The following is a 14,791-nucleotide window of genomic DNA, read 5'->3' as shown; positions in this document are numbered from 1 at the left end:
TCCCAGTAAGATTAGGAATGAAGTAAGGATGTCCATTATCACCACTATTACTCAATACTGTACTAAAAATGCTAGCTATAACAATTAGACAAGAAAAAGAAACTGAAGGAATAAAAATAGGCAGTGAGTAAACCAACTATTTCTCTCTAAAGATAATGTGATGGCATATTTAAAGAACTTTAGATAACTGCAGACAACATAAGATACTTGGGAATCTACCTTCGGAGACAAATCCAGTGATAATGTGAACACAATTACAAAATGCTTTTCACACAAAAAAGACAGATCTAAACAATTAGAGAAATAACAATTGCTCCTGGATAGATTGAGTCAAGGGGCTCCTAGATGGTGTGGATGGAATTCTGGGTCTAAAGTCAAAAAGACTTCTCTTCCTGAGTTCAAATTTAGCCTCAGACACCAACACTGTGCCCCTGGGCAAATCATTCAACCCTGTTTGTTTGTTTCCTTCTGTAAAATGAGCTAGAGAAGGGATTGGCAATCTATTTAAATATCTTTGCCACACAAACTCCAAATGGGGTCAAAGAAGTCAGAAACAACTGAACAATAAACAAGCACCCAAAACCAATATACTAAAAATGTCGATTCTACAGTTAATTCACTTATTTGATGCCATACCAACTAACCAATTTACCAAAGAATTTTTTTTTATAGAGCTAGAAAAAAGTTGTAACAAAATTCATGTGGAAGAATAAAAGTGTCAAAAACATCAAAAGAATCAATGAAAAAAATGTGAAGGAAGACTGACTCAGGTTCAGATTTCAAAATATATTATAAAGTGGGCATTATAAAAACTATCTAGTACTAGCTGAGAAAGAGAGTGGTAGATCAGTAGAATAGATTAGGTAACACAGTAGTAACACAGTAGTATATGGTAGTAAATAACCATAGTAATGCAGTGTTTGATAAAGCCCAAAGATCCAAACTTTAGGGGTAAGAACTCACCATTTGACAAAAATTGCTGGGAAAACTAGAAAGCAATCTGGCAGAAACTACACAATAGACCAGCATCTCACTCTTCATATCAAGATTAAATCAAGATCCAAGAAATGGATAAGTGATTTAGCTATAACGGATAATATTGTAAGTAAATTGGGGGTGAGGTGGGTACCTGTCATATCTATTGATAATCTTATCTTTAATCAAATCTTTAATCATACATTTCATTAAAGGCATCTGTACCTATGACAAGTTATGGCCTTTCTGAAAAATTATTATGAATTTCATTTTTATGATGCCATTTGATACTTGCCACATTCAGCAACTCCTGATTCTTTTCTTGAAGAAAACATTCTTAAATGTATAGGTATACAGTAATGTCTTCAATCTCTCTCATTCTTTACTCCTAAACCATATGTTCTTTGTTTTTTCATCTTTCCCACTGTCAACCTCTGCACCAAAATCACCAAATATTTAATTTGGAGTCTTTTCACAAATTCTTCATAGAAATTCGCTATTTCATCATCTACAAGGGATGTCATTATGTAAGTTGCAATTATCTTATTGCAGCTTTTTTACAACAAAAAAAAATTTAATATATCTGTATGTGTGCGTATCTCATAATCACCATGAAACAGGACACTTATAAACATCTAAGAACTGGGTGATTCTTACCACCTCCTACTCTCTTTTATATCATTCTGACACCATCAATGCAGAAGACAAAGAGAGCTATACACAATAGGGGACGCCATTTGGCATTTGTCTTTGTTTCATAGGTCCCTTCACCCTCAAGTATCTATCCTCTCTGGTGGTCTTCTAATACTGAAATATCCCTCCTCTCGGCTGTTCTCTCCCTCACTGGCCAGTTCCTCCCCAGGGTCTTTATATTGGAAGCCAAACCTTCATTCCCCTCTTGATTCTGCTTCTGACTATCGAGACTTTAATATCATATCCCAATATAAGCACCATCTCTTCTCTCATCCCTTTAGATGTTGTTTTCCTCCACTGAATTGTCTTTTTTTAAAAATATTTGTAGTTGTATTCCCAGTACTCAACAAAGTCTGGGACATAGTAAGTACACTTAATAAATATTTCTTACTTGCTTCTTCTTAAATTTGGATTTAGAAAATTCAATTCTATAATGATTTAACACATTCAAATCCATATAAATATAGTATCTTAAGAATGAATTTTATCTATATAAGTGAAAAATATTATACATATAATTTTAATTCTTTTAAAGAATATGCAATGCTTCCTCTCATGGATGAACTCTAATACTGTTTTTAATTTAGAATATTTGAAAACTCAAAGATATACAATATAACACAAACCTGGTGGAGTGATAAGGGTTCTTCTGTGTTCTTTACACCAACCCACTGGATGAATATGTGGACTTGCTGCTTCACACCTGAGGAGAATATAAGAAAGAAATTCCACTGTTAAAGATGAATTCACATACTAATTTAATTAGCTTGAAAGACAATATTTTTTAAGAATTTAAGTTTATTTATTTAATTAAGAATATTTTTCCATGGTTACATGAATCATGTTCTGTCCCTTTCCTACTACCACCCTTCTCCCATAGCCAAAAAGCAATTCCACTGAGTTTTACATATGTCATTGATCAAGACCTATTTCCATATTATTAATATTTGCAGTAGGGTGATTGTTTAGAGTCTACATCCCCAATCATATGCCCATGGAACCATGTGATCAAAGAGTTGTTTTTCTTCTGTCTCTACTCCCACAGTTCTTTCTCTAGATATGGATAGCATTCTTTCTTATAAGTTGGAAGACATTTTAAAAGAACCTTTTTTTTTTTGGTTTATCACAGCCAACCTAATTTTTAAAGGTTTTAACAAAACACTGCATAAGACTCCATCCAGGGCAGCAAGGTGGACCTTCCCTTAGCACCTCTTCTGAATACACCATTTCACCCACTCTAAACCAGGCCAGGTCCAACTGGGGAGGCCCTGGCATTTACCCAGTTTCTCTGGCCCCCAGAACTGGGCAATGTTAATTTCCTAGTTGATACACTCTGAGGATCCCTGGACCATGACAATTGCCCTGTGACTCCACCCCTAGGAATTCTAGGCTTTTCCATCTGCTATGGAAGAACTCCTATTGCTGCCTCCAAATAGAAAGTGTCCTGGAGGGCTGGGGCTATCTTGTTTCTTCCATTCATTTCCCCTGTTTTTAGTACATGATAGGTACTTAATTTTTTTTTTCATATATGCAATGGATCTTCCACTTTTCCAGAGGAAAACTTATAGAAATAAAATAATCTTTTTAAAACTACATCTGAATAATATAAGCCATACATTTCAAATGAATAATTCATCTAAACTTGATACTAACAAACCCAAGCCAATGTCTGGAGGGGAAAAAAAGACATGATTAAAGACAAATTCAAGGCATGGAGCTAAAAATATTGGAGATACAAGTGAAGGCAAAGATAGTCAAAATCTGCCCTTGAGGAACTCACAAAGGAGGCATGGTGAAATCCTACAGTCAGGTAAGAAATTGTGAGATGTCTGCCTTGGCCCCCTTTCTTTAATAAAGGATTTAGGAGAGGCTCCCCAATGGCCATCCTCCATCTTATCCCATCAGAGGGAAGCAGATGTGTATATAAACTATACTCTAGTACAATCCCCAGAGTTCTTCCCTCTACCATTTCCACACCTCCTCCTCATCAGCATTAAAGAATGCAGCACATCAATGAAATCTAGGTAGCCAAAATGAGTTACAAAATAAAAAATAATTCAGAACCATTAACTGAGAAGACACTAGTATTCCATCTCTGTTTTGTGAGCTATTTCTATATAAGTTCATCTAAAAAGGGCAGGAGTCTCAATTCTCAATGTAGCAATGTGGAAATCAGAAGCTGGGCAGATGTTTCAAGTCCCTGCCCACAGAGAAAGCTAACTAGTAGTTAAGAAATCTACTATCCACTTGCTAAGTAAATGTGAAAATATTTAAAGAAATTAAAAACAGCTGAAAACATTTTGAAAAATGAGTTTTTAAACTGAGGCTTATTTCTTCCATAATCTTAACATATAGTTATTATATTATATTAAATCATCTGTCAATATTTATGATAATAATTTCTTCAACTCATAAGACAAATAATATTTAGCAGTTTAGATTCATAGATGTCAAACTTAAACAGCTGAAGAATATCTGGTGTCATTCCTGGGCCATGAAGATATAATAAATATCAATACTACCAAAGTTCATTTTCATTCTTGTTGCTATTTGAAACAAAGGGATACTTTACAGAGTTAGGTAACATTAACAAAATTCATTTAGAGAAATAAAAGACCTAGAACATCAAGAGAAATAATGGAAAAAAGAGGGGAATGAAGGGGAAATAGCACTTTCATACTTCAAACTATATTATATTACAGCAATTACCCAAATCCTTTGGTTCTGGTTAAAAAGAACAAGTAAAGATTAGGCAGATTGGACAAAGAAGAATTTAGAAAAATGTAACTTAATAATATGTTTAAATAAAATAAAAACATAAATTACCTAGGAATAAGCTCCTTATGTGATAAGAACTGTTAGTCAGTCCATCAGAAAACATTTATTAATGCTTCCTATGGTCCAGGAACTATGCTATGCTCTAGGGCAGTGTTAGTGAACCTTTTAAAGACCACGTGCCCAAACTGTACTTTCAAGCACCTATGAGCCACCCTGCATTTCCCCAGACTGGGGAGGGAGGAAGCACTTTCATTGTATGGTTCAGCAGAGGGACAGGGCATGTGAAAATTGTCCTCAGGCATGGTAGAGAGGGGGAATGGAACTGCTCTCTCCAGTATGCCAGAAGAGGCATGCCATAGGTTAGCCAACACAGTTCTAGGGCTATTAAGAAAGGCAAAAACAAAATTCTTATCCTGAAGGAATTTGTATTCTAATGGGCAAGACAACATGCTAACAACTATTTACATATGAGACAGAGTACAAATGGGAAGTAATCTCAAAGGGAAAGCCTGAGCAAGAGGAAACTGCTGGGAAAACTGCTGGGTATGTAATTGAGTTAAAATTAGGCTAAGACCAGCATTCCACAATAAATTCAAAATGTACATGTTAGCTGAATATTAAATATCAAACCACAAAAAAACAGGAGAAGAAAACCATATACTTTTCACAGCTATGGGAAGATGAAATTTCAGTCAAAAAAGGGGAAAGGAAGGAGGGAGAAGGAAGGAAAAAAAGAATGAGACATTTTTGGACATGGGTAATGAGAATGTTTCTCTTAAATAACTATATTTATTATAATTTATTATATATTTATAACAAACCATATATAGTGCTGTTATATTACATATATCTTAAAAATAAAATAAACAGTAAAATAATTGAAAAGATTTCTCTCTAATCCCATATAATGAAAAAACATTTATCCTGGCACATTTTGGCCTATTCATATGCTATTTTAATTATGTGCAAGGCTGTCACAGTCCCTAAAATTTGACCATAGTCCCTACTTAAACAATGAAGTCATTTCAATATAACAATTAAAAAAAAGGGAAAAAAGAACAAAAAAAATCAGCAAATAGCAATTTATTTTACAGTTGGCAGGTTACAAAATCCATCTTGCAGGACTAAAAAGAATCATCTCAGCCCCATCTAGTGATCATAGATGGAAATATTACCAAAAAGTCATTTTAAATAAGTATTTCCAATATGATGAGAATGTTTTATATATTAATATAAATAAGGCTGGAGCCTCTAACTTTATTATTTTTGCATTATAAGTACATCAGATAATAAACCTATCCCTTGAATTACTGAATAATCTTTAAGAAGACTATAAAGTCTTCTTAAAGCATAAGCACAGAAAATGAAATGGTCTATAATGGTTTTGAATTATAGTTAAGAGACCAAAGTGAAAAGCACTATTTGGAAAAGGAAGAAATGCATTGAGTCTGGAGGCAGGACAGGATTGAACAGAAAACTGCCATTACCTTTTATAACTCCACTACTGAATGCACCAACCAAAATTTAAACTTTAGCAGTGGCAGATATAAAGTTACAAGGAGATAGAAAATAATCCTATATTCATTATGCATCCTTTCTCTAAACTATTGGTACTAGATAATTCCTTCATTTAAACCACTATTATAAGAGTGACTTTCTTTCAAAGTGTTCTAAACATCAAAGTGTTGTAAAATTTAAATCAATATCAATTAACTCCAGGTTCTAATTTTTCCATAGAATTTTATTAATAATCACTAGAAGTAGAGAAAGCAGATTTAATCCTAACTTAATCTAACTGACCACATGGATTTTCCACATGGTTGTCTCTCTTTCAGTCATGGTCCTACCCAGTCACCTCCAAAGGAATAGAGAGAGCCTGTGTGTCTCCCACCATTATCCTTTCTCTTGAACCTGGAACCCTAACCTTTAGTTTCAGGTCAAGTTCCTAGGGCTCTTCACCTGTGACCTCTTTTTGTAGTGTTTCCGTGACATTCAGCCATGCAGCAATGTGAGAAAAGCTGGGGGAAGGGGAGAAGATTCAACCTACACAATCCCCACAGTGATTCCATTGGGAGGTGGGCATGTTGAAATCTCCCAGATTTAAATGCCTAGTCTCCCCAATGAATCATTTTGAATTATAGTTAGAGACCAAAGTGAAAAGCACTATTTAGAAAAAGAAGAAATGCATTATTGGAACTGGAGGCAGGATAGGACTAAACAGAAAACTATCATTACCGTTATAACTCCACTACTGACTGCACCAACCGAGATTAAAGCTTTCTTTACCAGTGGCAGATATGAAATTGCAAGGAGGTAGAAAATAATCCTATACTCATTATGTATCCTTTTTCTAAACTATTGAAACTCAGGCCTCTTACAAGAGTAAACCATTATTACATGAGTGATTTTCTTTCAAAGTGTTCTATCAATCATAATCAAAGCATAATAAAAATAATCAATTGCAACCCCTGTGATATAGGTCAGGGGTAATTATTATAGCTTACATTTATGATATATGAAATCAGGGGTACAAATAAGCTGGGTACCTAAACAAATCCACACAAGTAGATTAGAAGCAATATGCAACATTGATCACTATTTCACAGATCCACTTTTGTCCTTCAACCATACTCAGAGAATAATTTTGTTCTTCAGTCTAATTTGACTACATTAGGATATTGAATATTCAGCTACCTTTAATCTTTATGTACCTTAAAGATCAAGTGAGCAAAATTATTGCCCCAACTATAAGAAAGACTAGCTTAAAGAATAAATGTTTGAAGTGGAGTTTTGAATGGTTACTGGTTAAATGTTTAATCAATGGGATAGTTTTGGTTTTTATTCTAGGTCTTCACTCCTTTATAACAATACAATGTTATTTCTATGCTAAAGAATAGTGTTCAATACAAAAACAAAAGAAGAACAATGATAGACAACAGTTGCTGATAAGCATGAGACTCATATCTTTTCAAATATAAGTGCCAAAGGGGCAAAATTTAACATTGTTGTCAAAAAATGAATATTATTCATATTCAAAAAATTAAACTTCAAATTAGCACTGTTGACAAAGAAGAACCACACTTTCACTTCATAAAGGAATATTATTATTTCAATCTTAGATACACTTCCTACCTTGAAGTTTAGTTCTGCCTATTTCTTAATGGGCAGCAGAAATTTGTCTCAAGGTGTTAGAACTCTCTAATCTCTAGGCATTTAGCAATTCCCTATTGAATCTTGGGTGAACCTTATAAGAAAATTTTGGCTTTTTAAGATATCAAAGGATGCTATGCTAAATCTTAAGAATCTGACCTCTTGGGTTCACTGGATTCTTATTAAAGCACACAAATATCAGCCTAATTCAGAATGACTATTTTCCATTACTGGAACAAACTTGCCATTGACACTAAATAAAATGATATGATCTATTTAAAGAGACAAACGTATTTCTAAGAAAAGTAAGTTTCTACTCTAGGTAAAATAAACTCTCAATGAGGTTTTTTAAAAAAATGAACAAACTCATCTATAATATCACTGACTAAATGCAGAGAACATTCTCGTGGTTTACTAACTACTTTAGATCAGAGAAAGCAATCCAATTTGTAATCTCAATTACACACCTGGTGAGCAAGTTTGTACTGCTAAAAATAAGTGCTATCTTTCCACAATTCAGAGATCAAAGGGTGAAATATCTAATAACACCATACATATGTCAGTGCATTTAAACTGTTTTCAAAAAGTTCCTTAATTTCAGGGTGGGGGAGGGGGAAGACAAAGTGAAAAATGTGGTAGACATTTTATTCTCTGTGGGGAAAACAGTCCAATAGTTACTTAATATCCACAACTATATAGTTACACAAATACCTAAAGAGTATATTCAAATGAACTCTGCAAATTATTATAGTGTAAACATATATCAAACCTAGTTATTTAACATTACAAAAGTAGAAGTAAAGGAATTCAATTTTTTTAAAAAACCCTCACCTTCTTTGATTTCCAAGGTATAAGAGTGGTAATGGCTAGGCAATGGGAGTTAAGTGACATGCCCAGGGTTGCACAGCTAGGAAGTGTCTGAGACTACATTTGAACCCAGGACCTCCCATCTCTGAGCCTGACTCTCAATCCACTAAGCCATCTACCTGCCCCCAAGGATTTCAATTTTTTACCCCAGAAGTAGAAAACAAAGGTGGATAGCATGTGGAATGAATGTTTTCAACCATTTTATTAAAAAAAAAACAAAAAACAAAAAAAACACCATATTTTCTTTTAGCAGAAGAGCTGTAAGGGTTGGCCAATTGGTATTAAGTTGCCCAGGATCACACATCTAGGAAGTGTCTGAGGCCAGTTTTACTAGGTCCTCCCAACTCCAGGCCTGGCACTCTATCCACTCTGCTACCTAATAGCCCTAACTTTTTTTTAATTATTATTTAATTTAATGGAAATAGGCATCTTACAATCAAATAAACAGATCAAAATTCTTTATTCAATATTTTTTTTCTTTTTCAGTATCACTCTATTTCACATTAAAATCAACTTTACAAAAAGGGAAATGTTAGATTACCCTTCCAGTTATTTTTTAAAATGAGGTTAAAGTGGGAAAACTAAAATACTATTTTTTCCAGCACTGTAGGTTTGTGGCTAAAAGTCTAATGGTCATCAAAAAAAACAAAACAAAACAAAACACTACATTATTATTTAATGGTTAAATAAAATAAATATTGCATATGTTACTTGTTATATAAATTATATTTAATGTTATTTATTTTGCCATTCAAATAAACAAATAACAATCAGCATTTATCAAGTGCTCACTAACTATATGCCTCCTAAACTATAATATTTTATTAGTAGAGATAATAATTTAATTTTTACACTTTTTAGTACCTAGTATAGTAGCAGGCACATAGTAGAATCTTAATAATGTACTTAATAACAAGGTTATGGCAAACCAAATGAGCAGCACCTCCTTGACCACTCCTTCCTCTTGGACACTAATAGAATCAACCTCAAATACTGAACTGTTCTGATGGCACTTGGGAGTGGCAATAACACTGTCTTCAGCTCACCTCAGGAAGCAACTCCTGTAGCTAGAAATTCTTGAACCCCTAAAAACTATATTACCCAAAGTTCCTTTCTGTATTACCTAGGATACTTTTCCCTTTTCCTGCATCCTCAAATTTTGTGTGATTATATTTAAGTGGGCTGTAACTCCTCCCACGCTCTCTTTGACCTGCAACCAGGCTTAGATAAGGCAGTTCTTTTGCTTTAGTTACTATTAATAAAATTTTATAAAATATAATTTTAGTTATTGAATATTAATTTTAAAACTGACATTATGGTTTACCATGAAGAGATACGAATTCTAAAAATTTTTGAGCAGATATACTTGCAGTAAAGATAGTAAGTTTGCCCAATCTCCACCCATCCTGAGGGCCCAGTGCCCAGGTCTCCCTGTGCTCCTGCCAGTCCTCTTACTTTTGTGCCATGGAGGCTATAGCTGCTGATTAAGCCTGAGCTGTACTTACCCAGAGCCATCTGACAGCCTCCCAGACCCACCTGACATTTTTCCCCTATGGAAGGGTGAGATTCTCCAATCCTTCTGGCACCCATCCACACACTCCATGTGGGTATTTCTAGTCTGCCCTATTTATTTTTCAGCATGGAGAAGGGAAACCACGTTATTAAACCTCATCTCCTTCTCTCTTTTTTTTTTTAAGCCTGATTTCTAAAGCTGACCCTGGGTTCTTGGCTGAGAGAAAGTTGCAACTCAGGATATTTTCACAGGAAGGGGACTTCTTTGCATTTTTTTTTTCAGAGCAAAAAAACCCAAATCAGTAGAATTAAAGTCAAAGTTTTGGAAAATAAGCCTGTTTTTTCCTTCTCTCTCAACTCAAAACACCAGACCAAAACCCCATTCCTTCATATGCAAATACACTACTGCCCTTAGGGAAGAGAGTAGGGAAGAATAGCTCCTAAAAGCCCTTTAGCAAAAAAAAATCTCTTTACCCTCCAGTCAGGGTCTCCTTTTGTTTAACTTTCATTTAAGGAGTAAACTTGTTACAAAGCATGGCTTATCCTATGAAAGAGCAGTGTATTACCTATCTCAAGTAGCTCAAAGTTTTGGAATATCTTTTACTACTTTGCCTGGGTACAAGGATCCTTGCATTTAGCTTGAGAATCATCCTGAGATTCAGAGGGGAGATTCATCTTCCTATAACCTTTTGGCATTTGGGCCTGCCCAACCTCTACAATACACCCAATTTGAGATTCCTCCAAACTATGTAGAGTACAGAATTCTCCCTCACTATGATGAACTTCAAAGCTCTGACAAAATAAATCTAAATAGATATGGGAGGGGGCAAGAACCTTACTGAGATTTGGAGGTGAATTTTAAACCTTCTCCTTTGTTTTATTTGATAACCATCTTCAGTTGTTCCCCTCCAAGATAGTACACAAGTCTATTGGAATTGGTGAAAAGGATTTTGACTGCATTGCCTCCCTGAAACTTCTCATTTGCTTATATTATTGTATTTACTGATTGCTTTAAGGATCAAATTTTTTTAAGTTCATCCATATTAATCTAATCAATATCTTTCTGTTATATGAATCATTTTAAGCTACTATGTTTTGCCTGTATTGATCTTTAATTTGTACCTTTATCTTTTCTGAAGAACAAAATATCATTGAATAAGCCCATGAACATCTTTCTCAAACCCTTGTCACTAGATCCATCTTAGATCAAATGTTACCTTTTTGCCTTTGTTACTTGTCACATAGATGATGATGGATGGACTTCAACAAACCTGGTTACAATTGTACACAACCTTTGGAGAATTTAATGAGCTAAGAATTCAAATGGTAATTCTAAGGGGTCTGCAGAAATAATTGTAAATAACTGATGATTTCTGGATGGATGATATTTTAAAATATTTATATACATATATGTATGTATATATAAAGAATGTTGTATCAAAGGTAGAGAACCAAATAGATGTTCCTACAAAAAAAGTTCATATAAAGCAGGAAGACAAAAAGAGTTTCTGTGCATACATAATAATTTAACTCTTCAGTTTAGTTTACCTCCACCAGAACAATCTAGATTTCTTTGCGATGTTTAAGATCCAAATAAGTTTTACTTTGTTTAAAAATATATTTGCCAAGTTTGAAAGATTTGTTATATCTGTAAGAACTGTGACAAATATCCATCAGTTCACAGGTTTTTTAAAATGTCACACAGCAACTCATATGAAATAAGATCATAGGTTTGTTTGCTATTGTAATTAACTGGGCTATTGTGAATTTGGAGGATTTTGTTACTTCTTTAAATGTGCATTATCTACTGTATTACTCTTTTATTCTGAAAATCATGTGCATCCACACAGTGGTTCATGGCCAAGTTGAAAATGAAATGGATCTCATTTTTTTGTGAGAAACTTTGTATTCTACCTCTCCTTAACTGACACAGTGTGTCACTGATTGTAAACTATATATTTTTTAAACTTTTTTCTTATTGTTTTTTCCTTGCATATGCAATATAGTATTTCAGTTTTATTTTTTCTCTCCTCTTTGTATTTGAAGCACATGTCAACAGTACTGAGAAGATTTTTCGTTAACTTTTTTTGATTTTGCAGTAATATGTTTAAAATACATTTACCCTAATGTCAATGCATACCCACAAATTTTAGACTATAAAAATGATGCCAGTGATGGTTAAAAAAAAATTATGGGACTTTTTAATGATTCTGTCTCATTCAAGAAGAAGGCAATAAAAAAAAAAAAAACCACTGTATAATGCTAAAGAAGCACAAAGCTACCTGCATAGTGCCTATCAAGCACAAGGTCAAAGAGACCAAATCCCAGTAGGATTGATGAGATTTGAGCCAAGGCAAGAGGATTTGAACTTGTTTTTTATTTTCTTTTGCCAATTGACTCATACACCTCATAACTCAGCCATGCATCCCTAAGTGATCCCTGTGTTTGTTATTATCCACCTCAGGGGGAGACTATGCTATTGTTGTAAATTTTTATTTGAATTTGAGCAATTTTAGGATAAGAAACTTGCTACCTCCCAGAATCCAGGCACCATGAAGATTCCTGCAGAGATCATATGCGGCACCAGAAGATCCAGAGTGAACTTTGGGATGTGATTTGAACTATGGGGGGTTGAAATGCTTTTGTTTTGAATGTATACTCTTATGCCAAAGGGGACTGCCCCCAAACTGACTTTTTTAATCATTGATTTTGTTCTTTTTTCCCCATTTTATCCACAAATTATTGTAATTTATAAGTTAGTTATGTTTACATGATCCTTTTGGGGAGACTGGTCTCAAGGGGGAATGTATAGTTTGAAATTCTTGAACCCCTAAAAACTACATTACCCAAAGTTCCTTTCTGTATTACCTAGAATCATTTTCCTGCGCCTCATGTTTTGTGTGATTGTATTTAAGTGAGCTGTAACTCCTCCCACAGTCTCTTTGATATGCAACCAGGCTGAGTTCTGGCAATTCTTTTGCTTTAGTTATTATTAATAAAACTTTATAAAATATAATATTTAGTTATTGAATATTAATTTTAAAACCCACAGGAGATGGAGCCTGGCACCTGCTTCTGTAGTTCTTGGCTTTGTCCAATGGTTCGCCATCAGAAACTGGTATCCTTGTACCGGGAGAAATGCCATGAAAGAAGAGGCACCCCCATTAGCTGTGCCACTACCCCACTAAGGACTACCTGCCTTCCAGCTCCAGCTGACACCTTGCCTTGCAGTGGTTTCCCCACTGAAGTCTAAGTTCCTTGAGAACGGGAACCCTCTGACTTGTCCATTTGTATTCCTAGAACCTCAGTAGAACAGTGCTTTGCACACAGTAAGCGCTTAGCAAAAGGTTTCCTCATTTTTTAGTTAGTAATTACTTGTTGCCTCCAAAGAAAGCATGGAGGTGTATACCAATGACTGAAGAGAAGTTCACCAACAAGACAGAAGAATTATCCAGATCCCTGAAGAGTAAGGACAAGGAGGAAGGACTCTTCAAAGGAGCTGGGAGATGGTGACAGGGACCTTTGTTTGCCAAAGAAACTAGTGGCAGCATTTGGGATACAAATAGATAAAAATTGTCTCCCCCATGAGACTGTGAGCTCCTGAAGAACAGGAACCTTTTACTTTTCTCTTTATCCTCCACATTTAGCACAGTGCCTACCATGCAGCAAACAGGTACTTAATAAATGTTTACTGACTGGCTAAATAAGTGGGAAGGTCAGTGGCAACAGACAAGGAGGAGGGGACAGAAAGCCCTATATCAGTGAAGGTAGGCCTTTTAGAGACAGAGAGATAAGGCTCAGCCCCCACACTCTCCCTACCCCTGACCAAGTGCTATGCACCCCCCACACAGGGAAGGGAGGGAGAAAGTGCTACTGGGTGGAGAGGTGGGTGAAGTGAGGAATGTCCTCAGCGAGTGTTGATAGGAGGAGGGGAATGACCCAAATGCTCTGTTCCCCTCCAGCTCTGTCATCTGTGAGCCTCTCATATTACCCTCTCTGCTCTCCCATTGGCTGCTGGGCAGAGGGGGAGGGGAGCAGCTCCACCTGAATCCCTCTGCCTTTCTAGAAACTATGGGGGGGGGGTGGAGATGCATGCCCACAGAGAGCACTCTGTGTGCCATCTTTGGCACCAGTACCATAGGTTCACTACCACTGCTCTAGACATTCACCCCAACACTTTTCTTCATCAACCATGTTACTGAAGATTACTCCTAGGATTATGTAAGGAGTAAGGGCTCAGTGGAGAAGGGAAAAGGAGTCACTGTAGATAGTGGCAGGGATACAGAAGAGAAGAAAAGGAAGAAGAAAAAAGTAACTAAAGGGACCTTGGGAAGGAGAGTCCTTTTGACTGTAGCCATTCACAGGTTTTTAAGGTGTCAAGAGAATATAAAAAGGGAGCAGTGGCATTCAGCTATAATAGATAGATAAATAAGCTATGCACAAAAGCAAGATTAGGGTAATTTTCTAGTAACAAAAATATATAAGTGGAGAAAGGAAAAAAAAAACACCTTACCAATAATCATAGCTCTCATCCCAATTGTCAAAATGCACCAGAAACCGATTGTCCACCATATCTGTTACTGTAGCAACACAGATGAATGCAGGATTCTTTTTGTCTACAGCTTCAAGTTTCATTCCCACACGAAAACCTGATGGGATCACTGTCTACTCAGAAACAAAGATTTAATTAACAGTCAATATACTTTGAACATCCAGGCCACCTCTAGCATCAACTAGCAACGCATTCAATGTATTTATAGTTTTGTGCTCATCTTATACCATGGTTGCTTCTCAAGAAGCACCAATAAGAAATAAC

At 35.4% G+C, this 14,791-nt stretch overlaps 1 protein-coding gene across 10 annotated transcripts in view; it reads right to left on the bottom strand.

The window, feature by feature from the left end:
- The window catches only part of L3MBTL3 (L3MBTL histone methyl-lysine binding protein 3), a 176,203-nt gene that overhangs the window by 86,269 nt on the left and 75,143 nt on the right, over nucleotides 1-14,791 (bottom strand). For all 10 annotated transcript variants that reach the window (XM_007484546.2, XM_056818760.1, XM_056818759.1 and 7 more), the window contains exons 13-14: nucleotides 14,489-14,640; nucleotides 2,295-2,371 (exon numbers count right to left, since the gene is read on the bottom strand). In XM_007484546.2, coding sequence (XP_007484608.2) covers nucleotides 2,295-2,371; nucleotides 14,489-14,640 — 229 coding nt within the window. The remainder of the gene's footprint in view (nucleotides 1-2,294; nucleotides 2,372-14,488; nucleotides 14,641-14,791) is intronic.

Source organism: Monodelphis domestica, chromosome 2 (assembly GCF_027887165.1).
Source record: "Monodelphis domestica isolate mMonDom1 chromosome 2, mMonDom1.pri, whole genome shotgun sequence".
NCBI lineage: Eukaryota > Metazoa > Chordata > Mammalia > Didelphimorphia > Didelphidae > Monodelphis > Monodelphis domestica.
Note: the sequence above shows the minus strand (reverse complement) of the source record. Positions and strands in the feature narration are given on the sequence as shown.